At 41.9% G+C, this 22,291-nt stretch overlaps 1 protein-coding gene across 1 annotated transcript in view; it reads right to left on the reverse strand.

Moving 5' to 3' along the window:
* Positions 1 to 22,291, reverse strand: part of LOC124622915 (protein O-mannosyl-transferase TMTC1-like) — a 675,090-nt gene that overhangs the window by 124,549 nt on the left and 528,250 nt on the right. Inside the window, exon 12 of the mRNA XM_047148705.1 lies at positions 11,426 to 11,539. Within this exon, the coding sequence (XP_047004661.1) occupies positions 11,426 to 11,539 (114 nt within the window). The remainder of the gene's footprint in view (positions 1 to 11,425; positions 11,540 to 22,291) is intronic.

The raw sequence follows: 22,291 nt of genomic DNA on the forward strand, positions 1-22,291 counted from the left end.
GCTCGCAACAGGGAAGGGTGCAGTTTCTACAATGATACGCCAGTCAAACTAACTTTTTGTTCATTTACGCAGCGCGGGATTAGCCGAGCGGTGTAAGGCGTTGCAGTCATGGACTGCGCGGCTGGTCCCGACGGAGGTTCGAGTCCTCCTTCGGACATCGGTGTTTGTGTTTGTCCTTAGGATAATTTAGGTTAAGTAGTGTAGTCACCTTAGCAGTTAAGTCCCATACAATTTTACAAACATTTGAACTTTTTTGGTTCATTTACTTATTCGTGGGGAACGTGTGAAATTTCAGTTCGTCACGGGTTCCTCTCTCACATTGCTAAGTAGTCACAAATATGAACTGTTAGGCTCCCCACGCCTGTCTCAAACTAGCACGTAACTGACGGATTATAATGGACAAGACATTCCCGCTCTTGAAACACGTGTTTTCCCTGCCTTGTATCGCTCGCATACGCGAACAGTGACTTTAACAGTGCTATAATCAGACGAATGTGGGAACATATTCGGTCTTGATTCTTTTGATTTGTTTGGCTTTAATATTCAGGACAATGTCTTGTCAGTGTCTTCATTCAATGCAGAAGACAGTCTAGCCAGCCAGCTAAAAGAATTCCCAGAACTCTTTCCTATAGGTTTAGGCAAAGCTAACAAATCTATGGCACATATTACGTTGAAAGGTTGTGTTCAGCCGACATTTTGCCGGGCCAGAACTGTTCCCATTGCGTTATTGGGACAAAGTTGCAGTTTAACTTAAAGAATTGCCAGATGGTGGGGTTATTGCGCTCATATCAGCTAGTCATTGGCAAGTCCATAGGTTTTTCTCCCCAAACCTTCAGTTCGCATTCGCCTCTGTATTGACTTTAAGTCTCCAGTCAACCCACAAACTGTGAGGATCTCATGGAGAAATTAAGCGCTGTACGCTATTTTTCAAATACTAATTTGCGCGACGCTTGTCTTCAAATACCGCTCGATGAAGAATCTCAAAAAAATTGTGTAATAAATACTTATTTGGGCGTGTTTCAATATTCGCGTTTGCTTTTTGGCAATGCTTTCGCACCCACCAGTTTCTAACGGTATTTGGAACAGCTGACTGCACAAGCGCCAACCTTTTAAAACTATTTGGACGATATTGTAGTAGCTGGTCATACTCCTGAAGAACATATTGCAAATTTATGTGCTTTGTTTCGTGTGTTATCTGATGCAGGACTGCAGTGTAGACTGGACAAGTGTGATTTTATTTTAAACCTGAGTTGTAGTATCTTGGTCCTGTCATAAACAGTCACTGTGTACATCCTCTTCAGTCGTATTTGTTAGCCATACGAGATTTTCCAGTTCCTCGCAACGTCACAGAATTGCAGTCAGTCTTAGTGAAAATGAACTATTATGTTCGGTTCATACCGAATGCTGCACAAATCGTACCTCTACTGCATCGCTTGCTTCGTCCCCTTTGTTTGTACAGATGAGTCTAAGTAGCTTTTCAAAAACTTAAAGATGCATTGCTCAGTGATCGATGCTTAGTTCACTATGATCCGGACAAGCCAGTTGTATTCCAAGTTGACGATTCCTCTTGCGGATTCGGTGCATTGCTTTCTCACTGAATTGGTGATAAAGAAAGGCCTACTGCTTTTGCATCAAAAGTGTTGCCCAATGCTCAGTGTAATTATTCACAAATTGAGAAAGAGGCTTTGGCTATTGTGTATGCTGTCATCAAATTTCTCCACTATTTGTATGGCAGAAAATTCTACTTAGTATAGGGTCACAAACCTTTTCAGTCCTTGTTTCATCCGACAAAACCGGTTCCTGTACGAACAGTCCAAAAATTGCAAAGATGGACTTTGTTGTTATCTCAATACCAGTACGAGATTGTGTAGCGTCCGACAGCTCAACATGCTTAGTTAACTTTGATCCGGACAAGCCAGTTGTGCTGCAAGTTGACGCTTCCTCTGTGGACGCGCTTTCACGTCTTCCGACCGGCCCTGATACAGACTTTGACGCTTCTGCTGCATCATGTTGTCACATCGATGCTCAGAATTTTGAATTGCTTCAGAATTTTGAGCTGAACTATAAGAAAACTGTACAGGCCATGGAAGCTGATTCGGACTCGAACATTTTGCTAACATACATTTGCGTATCTTGTTCTGCCTGTCGGTATGGCCCGTACAGAAACGTGTGATTCTTGTCCAGAATGATAGTGGACAGTCACGTGTGTTGATCACTAAATCTTTGCAAAAGGAAGTGTGGCAGTGACTTCATCAAGAACACTGGGGGATTGTTCGTACGAAACAGCGCGTCGACACTGTACTTGGAAGGGTATGGACGCCCAAATAATACAAATGACGTTACAGTGTCACGCATGTGCGGAAAATCAGTCTGCTCCATCACAAAAATTCTCTTCTTGGCCTGCGTCGCTATCGCCATGTCAACGAGTGCTCATAGACTTTGGGGGACCTTTATGGAACACTCACTGGTGGATTGTAGTTGACTGGTGCAGCAAGTTTCCTTTTGCTGTGCCAATGAACGCGACAACGTAACGTAGCACAATTCAGGTATTGTCATCGATTTTTTGCCACTGAAGTAATAGTGTCAGACAATGGACCTCAGTTCACGTAGAATGAATTTGAAACATTCTGTAAACGCAATGGCATACAGCAACTAACTGTTGTTCTGTTCCATCCACAGTCAAACGGCAAAGCGGAACGTTTTGTTCGAACCTTCAAGCAGGAGATGACCAAACATCGCTCCGCACACACCAGGGATCAAGCACCGCAGCTGTTTCTAGCTTCATATTGTTCGCTCCCAAGAGATGGACCATCGCCGGCGGAATTGCTTCACGGCCGCCCCCATCGGACACTGCTCTACCTGCTCCACCATCCTCGGCATCAGGCACCAATGGAAGGCCGCACGTATCGCTTCGCGCAGCATGGTACTGTTTTTTATAGGGTTTTTAGCGGCAGCAGACGGTGGGCGCGAGTCGAGATCGTCCGTCGACTTGGCGCTTGCATGTATCTTCTTTCAGGTTCCGATGGCTTGCAACGCCATCATCTAAATCAACTTCGCCTCTGTCTGATCTTTCAATACCTCTTCCCCCAGATTCATGGATCCAGAGAACAGCGCGGCCACAGCAGCCGCCAGAGGGTGTCGTCACGACACTGCGGGTCGACCCCATGGAGATGGAGCCTTCGCCTCCACCGCCTCCTCTCGTCCTACCGATGGAGATGGACTCGCCCACACCGCAGCAGCCACGTGTTCTTTATTTGGTTCATGACAGCAGCAGATGGACGCGTACCCTTCTGGTCATTTTCCAGGGGACGTTTCCGCCAGAGCGCAGGCTGGATGGCGGGGTACGGCCGGAAGCTTGACGTTCCTTGCAGCCACAGCTTCCTGCCCGGCGATGCACCCACACTGCTGCTTCTCCCTCAGTGTCCACACTCCCTGCACGCGGACGGACCATCGCTTTTGGGGGCAGGGGTGATGGGGGGGGGGGAGGGGGGGAGGAATGATCAGGCGTACCCATAAGCGCCGGAACGAAGAACGCAAGAGAAGAGAAGGCGGTGAAACCACGTAGGCCAATGGTGCAGCAACGGCCTCAACAAGAGGAGAATATAATTGCCGCGCCTGCCAGCCGTGGGCGCTCAGTGTTTGCTCAGCATTCGGACATCATACGGACAGGCCTAGCAGAGAACGCTACAATAGCAGGTATTAGTGATCGACAAACTGTGTGTAATCTTGCATGAACATTGTATATAGCAAAGGACTCGGATTTATGTTGCATGCCGCCCATCGCTTGCGACACCATTGTCAGTTCCAGTTTAAGTATTGTCAATCTTCTTAACTGAAATAAAACTAGTAATGTTATTAGCTTGAATTGTTGTATAGCATTCCGAGATGCATACTTTACGAGACATTCGTAAATAATGCTGGAATAGAACTAAAGTACAGGTTCGATGGAGGATTATTCAACCAGTCCAGACTCCATTCAGAAAGGTTCACCGGTACCACTCGTGTGACAGAGCTGAAGTATGCTGATGACATTGCTTCTCCAGCTCATTCATCTGCAGAGTTGCAGCTGTCAGTTGATTCCTTCAGCAGGGCGTACGAACGATTTGGTCTCTCCATCAATATCCCAAAGACAAAGGTGATGGCGCAGCCAACTCCTGACTCCTCCGTTCCTGATTTCAGCATATCCATTTATGATACACAAAAATGGTTCAAATGGCTCTGAGCACTATGGGACTCAACTGCTGTGGTTATCAGTCCCCTAGAACATAGAACTACTTAAACCTAACTAACCTAAGGACATCACACACATCCATGCCCGAGGCAGGATTCGAACCTGCGACCGTAGCAGTCGCACGGTTCCGGACTGCGCGCCTAGAACCGCGAGACCACCGCGGCCGGCATTTATGATACACCTTTGGAACAAGTGGACCATTTCCTCTACCTAGGAAGCATACTGTCATCCAACTGCTCATCTGGAAAAGATGTGGAGAATAGATTACGTGCTGCCCGTGTAGTATTTGGATGTCCTACAAAGCGTGTCTTCCTGAATAGAGACCTAACACTGTACACCAAACTAATGGTGTACACAGCTGTAGTCATTTCCACCCTGCTATATGGTTGCGAAACCTGAACGTTATACTGCTGTGATCTGAAGAAGCTAGAACGCTTCAAGCAACAGAAGGTAAGATATATCATGAACCTGAAATGGGATGACTTTATATCCAACACGGCTGTTCTTGAGAAAGCAAAAGTGTATAGCATGGAAGCTCTTATCATTGGGCATCAACTCAGATAGGTCGGACATGTCCAGCGGATGAAAAATGACAGACTTCCACGCCAAATGCTGTACAGCGAAGTGAGCACAGGTAAAAGGCCACAAGGTGCCCCTCTCAAACGTTATAAAGATCAGTACAAGAAAAATCAAAAAAACTTGAACATCGATCCGAGTAACTGGTCCACAATAGCAGAAGATCGAAGTGGCTGGCACTCAGTTACCTAAAATGCTCTTCAAAATTTTGAGCTGGAACGTCGAAGAATGGAGAATGACAAACGCCGGAGACGTAAACTCCTACAGGCTCAGCCACGTCCTCCACCTTCCATCAGCTGCAATGTCCGTGGCCACCTGTTCCACGCTATGATTGGATTGCTAAGCGATCAACGACACTTCCACGCCTGAACAAAGGAAATCTCAGGAGGGAAATGAAAACTCGGATACGAGTGTCAGCCAACGACGACGATGATTCCGAGAACGCAGCATCCCTTAGGCACCCTATACGCGACGAGTAGGCAAGACGCCACAATTACTACGATCTGTTTATTATGTAGCAGTGCGAGCCACTGACTGCCAATCCATTCTGTGAAAAGCACTTTCTATGCCCGCAGCATTTGCGATGCAAGTTTTAGGTGATTCACCCACTATATTAAAAGCCAATGTACCATTGACCCCCCCCCCCCCCACACACACACACACGCACACAGCTGCATTGTACGACCGTGAACAAACATTTATATTTTCTTGTTGTTCTTTTAGATTGTTTCTCCTTAAAAGAATGTGTTTATGGAATGTATTTTGTCTGCTGCAAGTACACCAAGTCAACTCAGAAAATATGATACATTTTGATTCAGCACAGTTATACTGCTCCTGCGTCGTTCGAAATAAAAATTAGCAGAACATGTTACAGTTGGCAGTAATCTCATCTAAAACAACGATGATAAAGTGAACAGTTTATACCTCTCAATCAAACATTTTAAGTTTTTAATTATGTTCAATAATTATAAGAAGTACTGAAAAAATCAAATTTTTATTGTCTCTGGAAGTTGTTACCTACGTAACCACCAAGTAGTATTGGTGAACATTATAGCTCCTATGGATTCATCACATTCCGTTTTGTCATGGTTTCGCCTCATGACAGACAGCAGATGTGATTCGTGTCTTCCGTTTTGGGCGCCTAAGTGACGTCTCTTTGTGTACAGAGACACACACTCGCTACTGTATTGATACAAAAAAGTGCAAGAGAGCGCTGGTCTCGCCCTTCGTCCTCGTGCAACAGCTACCTCTGCCACTGTAAAGGCGCTATATCAGTTCTGTACCTCGACCGAGTGAAACCTCCAGTGCTTTGACTGTACCTAGTTTTGTTCTTTTAATTTGTGGTACGCCACACGAAGTATATTAATCTTCATTAAACAACTATCATGTCTAGTGCTTCCTGAGGACTAAGCAGATGTAGAACTGGAAACGTCTCACGAAATATGCCTGATGCTGAAGCCACTATTAGTGCTACTTCCCTCTTTTATTACACTGAGTGGTGATCACAACATTGCCTATGCATGTGTATTTTAGTTAAGAATGTCAGTATGTATTTGTCGTTTTACATTTGTGTAATGGAAATCAATCGCTGTTCGCAGCAAAATGTAATATGGAGAGGTCAGTAAATCACTGCTAATACAGGTAACTGTGAATGTAAAAAACCAGTGATTGCCGTCTGGCATGTTAAAAGAAGATACAAAATAAATTACTCTGAATCGCCGGTCGCTGTGACCGAGCGGTTCTAGGCGCTTCAGTCCGGAACCACGCGGCTGCTACGGTAACATGTTCGAATCCTACCTTAGGCATTGATGCGTGTGTTGTTCTTAGGTTAGTTAGGTTTAAGTGGTTCTAAGTTCTAGGGGTCTGATGACCACAGCTGTTAAGTCCCGTAGTGCTCAGAGACATCTGAACCATTTGAACTTCTGAATCTTGGCAACTTCATCAAAGTAAAAAGCATCGGTGGCAGCACCGTGCGGACTTTCGAATAAAAATATGACCCTCAACTACGTACCCTCTGACTCAGAGTTGAAATATTAAAAGTTTTGGCTGGTTTCGTTGTCTAGGGGATGGGATAAGTAGTTGCTGCATTACAGGCAAAGTATGGCTGAGTCTACAGTATACAATATGAATATATGCATGAATCGAATGGTTGAAGGTTTCTTTCACTCGGTAATTGCGAATTCTCAATGTAACATAGAAATTTATAAATGAAAGATTGCAATGAAATAAAATCTGCTGATACTATTTTAACGACTTTAAAAGATGAGTACTGTAGCAGGAGTACCTTTAAGAAAGACATTTCTTACTGTAAAACACTTATTGGTGTCGAAGGCCGAGCAATTAAATAAAATATAAGTTGAATATCAGGGAAACAATAGATTCCTACTTCAGGTAATTAGTTATGAGCTACAAAGTAGCTCACGTCTTCAATGCAGAAGCCATCGAAATCTCACAAGTGCACAAGTCGGCACTACGTAATATCCCGCGACCACACACAAACTGCTCAACACTTTCCAAGTATTTCCTGTGACTGTCCGTTGCGCCTTCCTGTCCAGCACTCCCTGCCTCCTGTGCGACTCGATGCTCCTCCCCCACTGCCATCCAGTCCCTCCATTGACTTCGGTAGTCGCCTAGCATAGTAATGAGCGCTCTGATTGTCTAGAGAGCTCCCACCATGGCTCCAAGCCAACGTAAACTCGCAAACATATTGAAAAACATACGAAATACTGGATTTACATTTAAATAACTTGAAATTAAATAAATATTCCTTCGGATGGACCATAAACATGCTCTAAGACACATTATTAGATACATAAACAAATGAAATAAACATATATCAAAGGAATAGAAACAAAAGTAGGCCAGTAGCCTAATGTCTCTGTGCTTTCTAAAACACAGTAAGTATTTGACCAATTTCTTCATGAATAGTATATATCGGATATAAACAAAGACATACACAAATAAATATATTTATAAACATGCTGCTACTGTTTTTTCGTGTAACTGTGCAGTACTTATGTTCTCTGGATATTATTAATTTCTACATGAACTGTGAAATGTCTGCCATTATGGTTTCACAAATTCCACCATCTTTGGCACTCCCGGCATACAAATATCCTTCATTGACACAAAACACAGTCCTCGACACAACGTCAGCATGGAATTCTCAGCCATGTGGTCGGTCTGGATCACGCGCGGGGGCTATCCCTCCTTCTCCAGCTAGTGTTCGGCACCACGCGGTGGCTGACGAACCCCGGCTTGCCGTGTGGCCACGCCAATTGCGAACTTAGAATATTTTCAGGGCGCCACAACTCGGCCGTTACCTCACAACTGGCACTTTAGGTACGTTCACAGGGGCCGTAAGTGACGGCACTGTGTGGCTGCAATAATGTTTCCATCAAAATTGAAGCAATGTTGCTGCGATACACGAAAATTTGAGCTACAGGCGGCCATTATAGGTGGTGGTGGAGGAGGCTTCTGCGTTCAGCTGAAAGCATATTCCCGATGTCTTGCTGTTGTCCACCGTCTGACCATATGGCCTTGGGTGTAAATGCTTCTTTCTCTGTCTGAGCCTGGAATGCCGCAATGAGACGTCACCTAATCTGATCGGTGTAATAGTATTATTTCTCTTTCGTTCGAAAGTAAGCGTGCATACTTGGAGGCACTCGACTTTTGTTGTCTACAGGAATGTGGGGGTGTGTAAACGAGACAACAATGGATTCCATATAATTATGTGTTATCTCATCACTACCAGAACTCTGGAACACCGGTAGTAATGTATACAAAGATCTGCAATAGTGAGCCCAAATTTTCTTCTACACAGGTTCTTACGATTTCAAAACATTTCTATAGTTTAATTACTGTCTTCTTGTCCAAGGGCAGCAATTTGCCAGTTCTCTCTTTTTAGTTACGGTAATTGTGTACAATACTTTCATGTCCTATAACGGCAGTCGTACATGTCTTGTACTTGTGACAGTCACAGCTTTACCACTATACTGGTGAAACACAATAACATGTAAACATTCAAATCTCATTGTAATTTCATAGCAATGTAATGAATTTCTAGGTTCTTTCCACTAACGCGTTACAAACATTCTGGTATTAAGAGGCATCTCGATGAGAAGTGCACTTTCACAGTGCTACATAAAACCTCTATGTGAATCACCAGTAGGCAAAAACTGAAGCGTTGTGGCCAACTTCTGTAAGGAGATTCAAAACTGTGATTGGTATTATCAATACTCGAACAAGGTTTCAGCATTTTGTAAAAAGTATGTATTCAGTACCAGCACATGTGTTAGTTTCCAGGTAGTTTCCTACTTAAAGAGAACGCATTGACTAACATCGATTAAGTTTTTTCTTGTTACCTTTCCTTCTCGTGGAATGGAAATCCAGAAGAGCCGCGCTCCCTTCTACTTTTCTGCTGTCGCACTTTTCGTGGCCATAGTGAAGTCCGCGTAAAAACTTCTGCCTCGGAAATTACTGTCGCAAGCTTTGTCGGTCATCAGTGGCTGGCAGTTTTGCCGAGCATTTGACTACAATGGGTGTGGCAAAAAATAGTGCGTCATGTTGTTGGGAATGAGCAAGTTTTAGAGCCCTAGTAAACTTAGTTTCAGCAACAATATGCGGCCCAGCCAGCATTGATTTTTCGTGCGTTTTAACCGACTGATGCTAACCACGTTCACTGAATACATTGCTGACTCTTTCATATAGACCCGATCTTACGACACCTGTTTTGCCTATAAACACGTCACCTTTTTACTCGCCAGTGGCTACGATCTCTACACATTTGCCGACGCTATATAGCTGTTGAAATACGCTCTTCAACCGTGACACCTCTACATTATCGTAAATGATTCATGCGTTGTTTTACGTTAGGGTTATTGTTTTACGTTAGAGTTAACCCTAGCAACGCCACGCATTTTCTGTAACTACCGGTTGGGTTGGGGGGGGGGGGGGGGGGGGGGGGGAGGAGAGAGCTGGAATTTGTGTTATTGTTCAGGTCTTCAGTCCAAAGACGGATTTGCTGCAGGTCTCCATGCTACTCTATTCTTTGCAAGCCTCTTCGTCTCCGAGTACCTACTGCAACCCACATCCTTCTGAATCTGCTTAGTAAATTCATCTCTTCGCCTCCCTGTACGATTTTTACGCTCCACGCTTCCCTCCAGTACTAAACTGGTAATCATTTGATGTCTCAAAACGTGTCCAACGAACCGATCCTTTCTACTAGTCAAGTTTCGAGGTGAAATTCATACCCACCAAAAAAATACTTAATTGCTGTTAAGTTTTATTAACAACATACTTTCTAAGCCGATACTAAAGTATAAATATGGCACAGAGAGTGAAAAGTTTTTCAGACACCCTTAGCAATACCAACGACTTTTCAATAACGTGTAACTGGCTCAGGGGAGGGGTTACGGCCAACACAAAAAATATTAAAAAATCAAATTCCGTTCATGGTCGTTGAGGTTTGTTCACAACGTGCCTCTTAAATATATATACTGATGTGAAATAATGGTGTTGAACCTGAAAACATGAATATGACCATTGTTGTGAAAAGTCGATTCACCACTAATACTTACGTTTTTGGGTTAAGTTTTACGGAAAATTTTCAAACAGTTACGGAATCTGGCAGAATCAATCAGTAAAAACAATAATTTTTATCGTAATTCTAAAATTTAACTATCTACATGACTGCATCATCATATTTCCAAAACATGGGCATGATGTACTCCCCCCCCCCCCCCATGTAAACAAAACTTAGCTTCTACAGCTACGACTGTGAGTACGAGGACTTATAGCGGCTAACCCCAGTCAGCCCTCTAGTAGCAGCCTCCAGGAAATGTTGATGTACAGCATATTTTGATGCAATATTTATGGTATTATTTTTAAATTTAAAAATCATTTTATAATTTGTAACTGTAATAGCGACATACACGTACCTGCATAGTACTGTTTACTTTTATAGGACTCTTCGTAATGTCTAGACAATCGAAACCAGGTGTCAACGGAATCTACTGATACCAGAAGTCGGCTTCATCTCGTAGCGTAACGATGACGATTTATGTGATGTCATATTTCTTATTTTCGGTGGGTTACTGGTAATTTTTACATAGTCCAAAGCATAAAAGGAACCTATCGATATCATATATCGTTATCATCTCCTAACATGACGTCGAGGATTTATGTGACGTCATAAACAAAAGAAAGTGAACAGAAGACTGAAAATATTTCTTTTTTGTTTACATTAGATTTAGAAGGAAGGCTGTGGTGACAGAATGACCTCCCGAGGTCTAGGTTAGTAAGAAAGCTGACAATTTAGTAGTGAGCTCAGAAGTGGCATCTAATGCTTCAGTTAATGCGAAACCGAAATATCCACCATAAAGGTTTGTGAAAACTGTTGACGAAGATTAACCTTATAGCAGAAAGTAATGTGCTCACTGTTGCCCTCGGACAGCAGCATGGTAAAAATGAACAATTTCACGAAGCACAAGTAGCGCTAGCTAACGCGCCTGTCCTGTAGGACACAGCTTTACGGCACAGTGGGGGGGGGGGGGGGGGCCGCTGGGGCCCGTGCCCGTCGGTGGCTCAGACTAATTGCGGAGATGCGGCGCCACTCACCTGAGAGCCTCGCGGTAGTGCTCGGCGGCCAGGTCGGCGTTGCCGGCGTCCCGCAGCACGTTGGCCAGGTTGTAGTGCATCTTGGCGTTATGGGGCAGGGCTCTCAGGCCGGCCCTGCAACCGATAGCACACACCAGCTCAGCTCCTGGCCCTCACACACTCCACCAGCGGCTGCGTCCTACCGTCTCACACGTGGATATATTAACAATTGCTGGAAAGTCCATCCCACCCCATAAGTGCAAACTGTTTATGATTAAAAATCACTCGGAAATACTCTACAATAATTATTCCTTAACTAATCAGTTTTCGGCTTTTCGGCTGTTATCTGGTACAAAGATAAATATCCGTGGTTGTGGATTTCGGGAGAACGATTTAAAAATGGTGCATCCTAAGTATCTCTAAACTGTCGGTCGAACATGACAGTAACTAACATTCGTTATAAGACTAAAGTGATAAGAATTATTTCTATAAAATGCTAACTATTTAACTTAGATAAGTATAGAAGAAACACATGCCATGTTAGCACAAGGTTTTAGAGATGAAAAATAAATTGCCTGCAATACAAAAAACTTTGGTGACATTTTCCAAGGGAATGATTAAACAAGATAGTATTGTATTGCATTAAATTTATGCGCGACTGCGAAGACGAACGAGAACCAGCTCTCCAATGGAGTGATGACAATGCAAATTAGGATAGAGACTCGAACCTAGATATCCTGCTTTACACGAGCGGTCGCGTAAAGCTCTTTCGCTATCATTGCACGACTCACGGCCAGACCCAAACTTCCATATGGCGTCGTTCCTGCGCCACAACCTGTAACCGTACACACATTATGTATTCCCCATACAGGGGAAGACATTATGTTGAAAGTCACTTCCCGGTATCGGCGGATAAATATGATACTGCAGTACCTGTGTTGTCACAGAAGAACGATGCAGTGTTCCTTCGGACATGCATGCAACCCCTTTGGAATGAATCAGAACGTCGACTTCATACCAGACACCCCTGCATCAAACCTTCTCTGGTTCAGTATTTGGGCAAGAATGGGTTTCCAAACCTCTACAAGTACTCAGAAGCATCAATGAAAGTGTTCCCACCAGATTTCAAGCCTTCATAAAGACGAAGGGTGGACACAACGCATACTAATATCTACTAACATAACCTGAAGCGAAAAATGCTGTATCTCGCCATATATGCAACTACTACTGTTGGTCGTGGAGGTCTGCAGAAGGGCAATTCTGGGAATTCTGCCCTCGAAACCTAAGGAGATGGAGAGTATGGTGGTACAGGATGGTAGCTTGTGGCGAAAAGGTAGTGAAGTGGATCGCTGCATGGAGAGAAAGAGTGTATGGTGATTTCTGGCTCAGCGCTAGATGTACGTGTTCTCGTGTGATCATCTCACAGGCCATGTAACAGCACAGTAACAAGTGCTGGTTCCAAGGGTCAGGAACTCTGTCCGTGTATCCTGGCTGGAAACTGAAACTGAATGCTAGATGTAGAAACATCTGCATACGCTCTCTCGTTTTCTGACTCATTACTGTCGCGAGGCATGGTCGAATAGCTATAGTAATTTGATACAATAATAGTAAGTAGTATAACAATGCCATAAACGTATACCACAGAGCATATCCAAAGTAATTGTATTACATTATAAGTTAATTCCAACTTAGCTGTAACGTTGTGAGGCACAAACATACTACTATAAGACGTAATAGAAGGTTACTGACTCATTATTGTAAGAGCTGGATTTTATTATAATTCCATTGACCAAACACATATAGAATAAAATAAAAGTAGCAATCGTAGATGTAACATGACGTATTATAGTGCCTAAAACTCAAAGTTAATAGAAGTAAATAAATAAATATTTGCCAACATAACGCTCAGTTTTCCAGCAGCTGTACAGAAGATGCTCCTCTTTATTTCTGGTGGCAACTCCTGATATTGCTAGGTATTCAGGGTATTATGAGCCTAGGTACAGGTATTGTCATCATTGGTATCTTAATGTGTACCACTTTAGAGTGTCACATGTTTTTTCTCCGCGTCTGACAGTCTTCGCACCAACACATAATGTACTATCTGTTGCATTCTGAACGGTCGTAACTGCACCATAAGGTGGACTATGCCTATCAGTATAGACTATACAGTGTTGCTTCTGCACATCCACATTTCACTACCTGGTCTACTGGTCAGTCGAAAGAACCATTAATGGCTTGCTTGTGCCCCTCACACTTGGTGGTACTATCAAATTTTTCACTGGTATCAGTCATTAATATAAATACTTCGATTTGTAACCCTAACACTCAGTACGCAGGATGATTAAAAATTACTGTTGCAGGTTTATAGGGTTATAGAAGAGACTTAATAGATGAAGTTTTGATAAGGAACCCCTCTCTCTCCTGGATATAAATGAGTTTGGATATTGGATCACTTTCAGTTCTGCCACTATACGCTATGCACACAATCTGAGAAGAGGGCACCATCATTAGTCCCTCATGTAGTTATGACATCACATAACATCTTCGTCTGACCACAACAAAGGCTACGAGAAATTGGTATGTTCGAAACTAGGAGGTTTGGCTGTGGTGCTCCTTCGATGCGTAGAAGAACACCCGAGGGCAAGTACTCAAAAGGCATTATGCCCATAGTGCGCGTATTTCGATGCGAGAAATTTAAAAGTGATCCAATCTTCAAACTGATTTTACGTCCAAGCGGTACATTTTCAGACATGGGTTCTTATCAAATCCTCACATAGTAAGTCCTCTCCACAATCCCTACAAACATGTAACAGGAATTCTGAATCACTTTGTATGAAGATGTATCACATATAAAACCGAAAACTCTTACCAGTCATAGTACGCAATAATAAATAGAAAACAATTCATTAAATGTGAATCCACAAACGAACCGTTTACGAGACAATTGTTGACGGGTGGTTATGAGCCTCTGCTGTAGCCTTAGTTAATGGAATTTCTTTTGATTACGTCTTCTTTTAACTGGTAACAAATTTAGCCCTTGGTCTGTGGCCAGGGCGTGTGGTAGGTGCAAGGCGGGATACGGGGAAATTTTACTGTGTATGTAAATCTACAGCAGCAGTACGGTACAAAATCTATATGGCGATCGTGGCTTATTCCTCGAACTCTATAATCGTCAAAATTAAATATTATGAATTTCTCTGCCTGGTGTCATATCAAATGTCAAGTGCTCAGGACTTTCGTTCGTACGGTGGACAATCTGGAGGAACAAATTATACAGGCTTGTCTAGATTTACGTAACAATCCACGAACGTTTGAAAGAAATCGTAATTCACAGTCGACACAAGTTCATTATTGCATCCAAATGTGGAACACCTCGTTTATCTCTTAGGGGTGCGCATTTAATTGTAACACACAACGCTCTAAAAGTCTGTTTCATTTCTCCTCAATAATTTTTTCATGTATGGGTCTACGGCCTCAATGGATCGTTTAAATGAAGGAACTAGTTTAATCACCATAGGCTGTAGTTTTATTCCTCTTGCCCACTAATATCTTACTTATATACTGTACTTCCGGTATTATATTGCAGAGGTCTAACAAGGTCCTAAGGTCGAAACTGACATGCGTGGCCTATTAAAGGATTAAAACTAACAGCCTACGGTTGTTAAAAATGGCTCGATCATTGTTTGTCAAGGTAGGCCACTTATGAAATTTGAGACATATTAGATGCGGACTTAATCGAAAGGGTAACATTTCAAATAAATTTGTATTACCTAGGCCAATATTTTATGCTGAAGGCAGTACTGGTTTGTAGTTTCAATGCTTAATGATTTCGCAAAATAATCCCATCTACTGTCGTATATTTTCAATTGTATCTTATTTCGCTACGCACTGTAACGCATATTATATGTAGAGAGACTCTGTCGTTAACATCCTTCTATGCATTTAAATTTTCTGTGACTCATATTCACTGTGTCTTGATCACAGAGAGCATTTAGATCTCCTTCGTACGTCCCAAATATACATACACATGTTGATCTGAAACAGTCTGAAAATCTTTTAAGTGCATTGCAGGGTAGGTTGTGCTGAGACATAACAGTCTAAAGAAAAATTCGAAACCGTTTCCAAGTTACACAGCACTGAAATTATCCAACTGAATAGTATTCAAAGAAATATGACTGACACCCGAAAAACAGGGACTTCCATGCATTTAGAATAGCAAATAGTGCATTCAGAATGGCTAGCCACTAGCCGAAATCTGGATTTGTGATTAAAATCTAAAATAGGGCGACTGATTGCTACACTCTGTAATTTGTAAAACTTGATTTAGTGATGTTACTGCATTGAGATTTGTGACACTACGACGCTGACACGCTACGGCCACACATCCACTACTTATCACTGACTGCCACTTTCGAATGCACATCTGTTGTTTGGCTTTGTGAATTCAAGTCGCCAACGTAGTTAACGTGCTGCTGCCGCTTGTGCCCCAAGAATGAGACCAGTTTGGGAACTTTTTGGGCGGACGATGTATTTCTGACCACACGCTGTAAACATGTGCCGCAGACCTTCTTTACAAGTTTACCTGGCGTTGACATATGCTCACTACAACCTGTCGATAACTGACTTCTGTTTTAATTAAGCATGCAAACATGTTCACTGGTTTCCGACGTTTGCCTACGTATACAAGGTAAAAGTTGTTTCATTGTCTGTGATAGTGCTACCATTTATATTATCGCTGACGTAAATTTTAAAGGCATTATACTTGTAACTGAAGTATTTATGGCATCGTGTTGCTCAATCCACTGGGCTCCTGTGGCTCACATATGTCTGCGATAACTACAAATTGACTTTCCATGACATATTTGTAATACTATGTGACAACTGAGAATCTAATAGTCATATCAGGATCTAATAGATCAGTTTCCATAATAACCGACGATGGATGAAGTAGAGAGAGTACAAAATGAGAGCATTTTTGAAAAAGATAAATATATCTGAATACAAATTTCAGTCTTAGGAAGTGTTTGCAAAAGGTCTTTGTGTGGTGCGTAGCGCTCTTCGCGTATGAAACGTGAACGATGAACAGTTTAGATAAAATAAAAATAGAAGCGTTTGAGATGATATGAATGCTGGAGACTTGGTTGTCAGATCTTATAGCTATTGAGGGAATATTAAATCAAACTGGGAGAAAAGAAATTTATGGCACAACTTCAGTAAAAGGAAAGATCAGTTGATGCTACGCATTCCTTTTCATCAAGTAACATTAATACGGTACTGTGATGGAAAATTGGAGGTAGAATTTGTAAAGACAGACCAAAGCTTGACTGTAGAAAGCAGATTAAAATCGATGTAAGATGCAATAGTTATGATGAAGATTCCACAGGTAAGAGTAGAGCGGAGAGCACCATCAAACCAGTCTTCGAATTGAGACCATCTCTAAACACGATTGCATCCATTTATTTTAGTCACTATCCGAATACATGTTTTACGATGTCATGTATGATCTATGCTCGAAACTTTTAACAAATGAAATATTACTGATACAACGGTTTACACGCCAGCACACAACTAACACAAAAGAGCATCGGAATTTTATCACTGATTCCTTATTTCTACTTCGTCTCTCTAGTTTATTCGAATTTCATATTCGTTGATCAGCAGACTATCCGTTCAACAAAAATTGTAAAACTTCTTCATTTTCACAGATATTGTCGTTTGTATCCGTTCACCTCTAATATTCTCCCTTTGAAACTAAGTTATCTTTCCTTCATTTATATTTCCTTTTAGCTGTTTTATTTTTGTATTAATAATAAACAATAGCCTTATGAATTTTCAATTGCGTTTTGTACCTGTTCCTACAGATTTTCTGGCACTGTTAATTGAAATACCTAAATCTGCTTGAAGCTGGTACATGACCGTGGCAAGTGGATAAGGGTGATAGGCTCGGAATTATAAATGTTACAACTGTATTAGTGGGCTGCATGCCAAACGGTAGGAATTTAGGTTGCATGGGTCTAAAAGTCCGTGTTGTGTTTTAACATAGACAAATGAATTTATTTGTTAACACAAATGTGAGACAATCAGTTGTTCGTCTCAAAAAACTAATGAGGGGTAATTTCTACATGGGTCAAAGTCAAATATTAATCTTCATACTCTTCACACTGGTGACCCACGTAACATGCAGCACTGCAGTCCAAGACACACTGCAGTGTTGCATGTTATGTAAGCCAGCACAAATTCTGATTACGGCTATTATTGAGGGTCTGGCCGCGCTGAGGGCGACCGCACAGCCTCTGTGTTTCTACCACCACCATTGACTTCCATTACACGACTACCGTAAAGCTAACATCACTGACACAGTGCACGCAGGCGCATCGACCTCTATAATCGATACCTACGAGCACTCGTGACCTTACCGTTGTGTATTTTCAAGTCACAGCTTCGTCACCAGGCTGTTAGTTATTTCGTAAAGAACTTCCTGCGATCACTCCGCCAAAAACACGTAGCTGTGATTTTTGCTGATGTTTGCAAATATTGCTAAATTTTCTTATATTGCCAAGTTTTTCATTTATTTCATTGTCTCGATGCCACTCATTAATTTTTTTTCTTTTTTAATGCATGAGATTTTCAGGTTATCTTCCTCTTTCGATGTTTACGCTTTCGCTGTATATCATTCTAACGCTTGCTTTGGGAAGTCATCTTCTAACGTCGATTCTGGATAACTGTAGACAATGTAAAAGAATTACCTATAGCAATTGTTTCTCCCTATCTTCCCAGTACTTTTTCACTCGATTGCTCTGCTGTTGGTTATGTTCCTTGGTGAAGAGTTTTCCACATTTCTTGTCTTTCTCTTGATGGTTATTGAATTTTCTTACTTTACAACGGAATTTTTTATGTTTTGAATGTTTTCTTCGGTTACGATCATTTCTCGTAAGTATTAAAGAGCATCTTTGCTCTATTGATGGTTCGTATCTCTGTTTGAAAATTATTGGAAGTTTCTTTTAGTTAATTTATTGTCCTCAATTATTTTCACATGTCTAAAGAAACTGACCTGCATTTTCAGTACTGCGTCTACATCTACATCTACATCTACATGGTTACTCTGCAATTCACACTTAAGTGCCTGTGAGAGCGTTCATCGAACCATGTTCATACTACTTCTCTACCATTCCACTCTCGAATGGCGTGCGGGAAAAAGGAACACCTAAATCTTTCCGTTCGAGCTCTGATTTCTCTTATTTTATTATGATGATCATTTCTCCCAACGTAGGTGGGTGTCAAAAAAAAAAAAAAAAAAAAAAAAAAAAAAAAAAAAAAAAAAAAAAAAAAAAAAAAAAACTGCATTCCGAAGACAAAGTTGGTGCAATTTCGTAAATTGATCTCGCCGCAAAGAAAACCGCCTCTGTGTCAGTGACTGCCACCCCAACTCGGGTATCTTATCAGTGACACTCTTACCCCTATTGCGCGATAACACGAAACGCGCTGCCCTTCTTTGCACTTTTTCGATGTCCTCCGTCAATCCTACCTGGTAAGGAACCCACACCGCGCAGCAATATTCCAGCAGAGGACGGACAAATGTAATGTAGGCTGTCTCCTTAGTGACTTTGTCGCATACGCCAAGTGTTCTGCCAACAAAGCGCAGCCTTTGTTTTGCCTTCGGCACAGTATTATCAACGTGGTCTTTCCAATTTAAGTTGCTCGTAATTGTAATTCCTAGGTGTTTAGTCGAATTCACAGCCCTTAGATTTGTGCGATTCATCGTATACCCAAAATTAATAGGATTTATTTTAGTACCCATGTGGACGAACTCGCACTTTTCTTTGTTTAGTGCCAATTGCCACTTTTCGCACCATGCATAAATTCTCTCTAGATCATTCTATAGTTGGAATTGATCGTCTGGTGATTTTACTAGAGGGTAAATTACAGCGACATCTGCAAACAATCTAAGGAGACTGCTCACATTATCACCTAGATCATTTATGTAAATCAAGGACCTATGACACTACCTTGCGGAACGCCAGGTATCACTTCTGTTCTACTGGATGATTTACCGTCTATCACTACGAACTGTGACCTCTCAGACAGGAAATCACTAATCCAGTTACACAACTGAGACACTACTCCGTATCCACGCAATTTGATTAATAGTCGCTTGTGAGGAACGGTGTCAAAAGCCTTCTGCATATCTAGGAATATGTAATCGATCTGAGATTCCTTAACGACAGCACTCATTACTTCATGGGAATAACGAGCTAGCTGCGTTGCACAAGAACGATATTTCCTGAATCTGTGTTAGTTACGTATCAATAAATCATTTTCTTCTAGGTGATTCATAATGGTCGAGTACAGTATGTGCTCCAGAATCCTACTGAAAATGGAGGTCAGTGATATGGATCTGTATTTCAGTGGGTTACTCCTATTTCCTATCTTAAATAATAGTGTGACCTGTGCTACTTTCCAGTCTTTATGACCAGACCTTTCGTCAAGTGAGCGGTTGTATATGATTGCTAAGAAAGGCGGTATTGTGTTTGCATACTCTGAAAGCAACCTGACTGGTATACCATCTGGACCGGAAGACTTGCCTTTCTTAAGCGATTTGAGTTATTTCACAACACCTAAGATATCTACTTTTGTGTCACTCATGCTAACAGGTGTTCTGGTTTCGAATTCTGGAATATTTGCTTCGTCTTCTTTCAGGAAGGAATTAGGGAAAACTGTATTTAGTAACTCGGCTTTAGTGACACCTTGTGCCTCTTCTTCTTCTTCTTGATCGTCGCCTTGTCCCACGTCACGTAGGGTAGGCGTTGCTTTTCTGGATCCTTCTCCTCCATAGTACTCTATCCATTGCCTCTTCCTTCTTCCATCCTTTCTCTCTTAGGTCCCCGGATACCATATACTTCCACCTCCTCTTCGGTCTTCCTCTCCTTTTCGCTCCTTCTATCTTTATATCTTCAACTCTGTTTCCAAGATACTCTTCCCCTTTTATCTGTAAGTGTCCGTACTACCTTAGTGTGCTCTCTCGTATCTTTTTCCCCATGGGTCTCACTTTCACAGCTCTTCATTCTAATTCTGTCCTTCCATGTTACCCCACACATCCACCTCAGCATCCTCATTTCCGCCACTCCCATCTTCCTTTCATGGGCTACTATGAGTTGCCATGCCTCTGTCCCGTATATCATAGCAGGCCTTACCACCGACTTGTATACTTTCCCTTTCAACCTAATGCTCACCTTCTTGTCACACAACATTCCACTCATTTTCCTCCAGTTGTTCCAGCCGCAATTTATTCGGTGTTATATCTCGCTTTCCAGTCCTCCGTCCCTCTGTATCTACAACCCCCGTATTTAAATTTGGAGACCGATTTCAGCTCATCGTCCTGAATCTTGCAAGACCTCATCTGCCTATCCTTCAGTGCTAAATATTCTGACTTTGTCCTGCTAATTTTCATCCCTCTTTCTTGTAGTGCCATCCTCCAATCCTCCAGCTATAGTGACACCCTCATCTACGAATTTGAGATTTTTTAAAAATTTGTTGTTGCCATTTTATTCTAAGGTAGGTACCAGAAGTTTCGATTGATTATCTTCTCCTGTTTCGCTATTTCGATATGTCTCCTACTTTAAGATTGGTAGTCATTCCGCTGCATACAGCGCTTTCAATTTTATAGTTGTTTAGCAGTGTCAGGTTTTCAAGTTATGATTGATTTTTTTTGTATGTGCCCTTGGAGAGTTGACGTGCCATCTCTGTCTAAAATTTATGTTTCCTTCCTTGATCAGTCATAGGCTTGAATGATTTCTCCGAGGTACTTAATGTTTTGAACTTTTTTGTCGTTTCTGAAACCTGTTTTCTGTGATTGGGGGATATTTTATGCTGCTTTGGATGTCGAACGTCGTGGAGCTGCTTTATCTTTCATCCGAGAACTTTTATTTGGGTGATAGCTCATTTCACGTCTTTGCCAATGACTAAAAGGTCACTTAGAAAAGCCGGGCTATTAATCTGGATTGCTTTGAAAACAGCATTCGGGGACTCAGAGCACAAAGGAATGAAGTCCATCTTTTGTCATTCTGGACTTATCCCAGTTTTAGGTACTATTTTTAGAGTACAAAAGATTCAAATCCAGATATTATTGACAATATCATTCAGCATGAAAGGAAACAGTCTTTTGTTCAAAGCACAAAGGGAGAATTTCCAGTGCCACAGTTTCCATGGCTTTTTTGTCGGTATGTGAGGTCTTACCAAAGCAGACTGATGATGATTATGAGTAATGCTTCTGAAGATATGGAATACATCGGAATATCAGCATTCTAGCGCATTAAGCTAATAACTACTTTCCCAGTTTGACAAGTGCGAGTCACCTAAGGAGTTAACAGCCAGATCGAGCTCTTGAGCTTCAATTTATAAAAACAATATTTTATGGTACTTTCGCAGTTGTTGTGTATTGTATTAGCACATTTTTCTTCCAATGCAGGAGAGGACACCGTTGCTGAGGAAGGTGGTGCTTCTACAGCAGTTGAAATTATATATTCAATCAAGAAGGAACGATGAGCGGAGGAAGCAGACATTTCAGCATCCTGAGAAATGGAAACGGAATACTAGGCATCAGTTGTGGAACTGTGGGCAGGAGGATGCTACAAGAAAGTGCGTGAAAGTACGAGTTAAAAGCCTTTCTGCTAACACCCACTGCCGCAAGTTGCAATGACTCTATCGGCCTTAAGAAGAGGGGAGGGAAAGAATAAGAAGGCGACTTTGAAAGTTGATTGCGAAAGGTAGTGTCCTGTGCTTTTATGCAATTTTCTACGCTGGACAGCAGCTCGTTGTCTGTGTCAAAATATTGTCTTTATAAACAGCGGTTCATTTGCGCAGAGATCAGAACTAGAGGGAGCCAAGTCC

This window comes from Schistocerca americana, chromosome 7 (assembly GCF_021461395.2).
Source record: "Schistocerca americana isolate TAMUIC-IGC-003095 chromosome 7, iqSchAmer2.1, whole genome shotgun sequence".
NCBI lineage: Eukaryota > Metazoa > Arthropoda > Insecta > Orthoptera > Acrididae > Schistocerca > Schistocerca americana.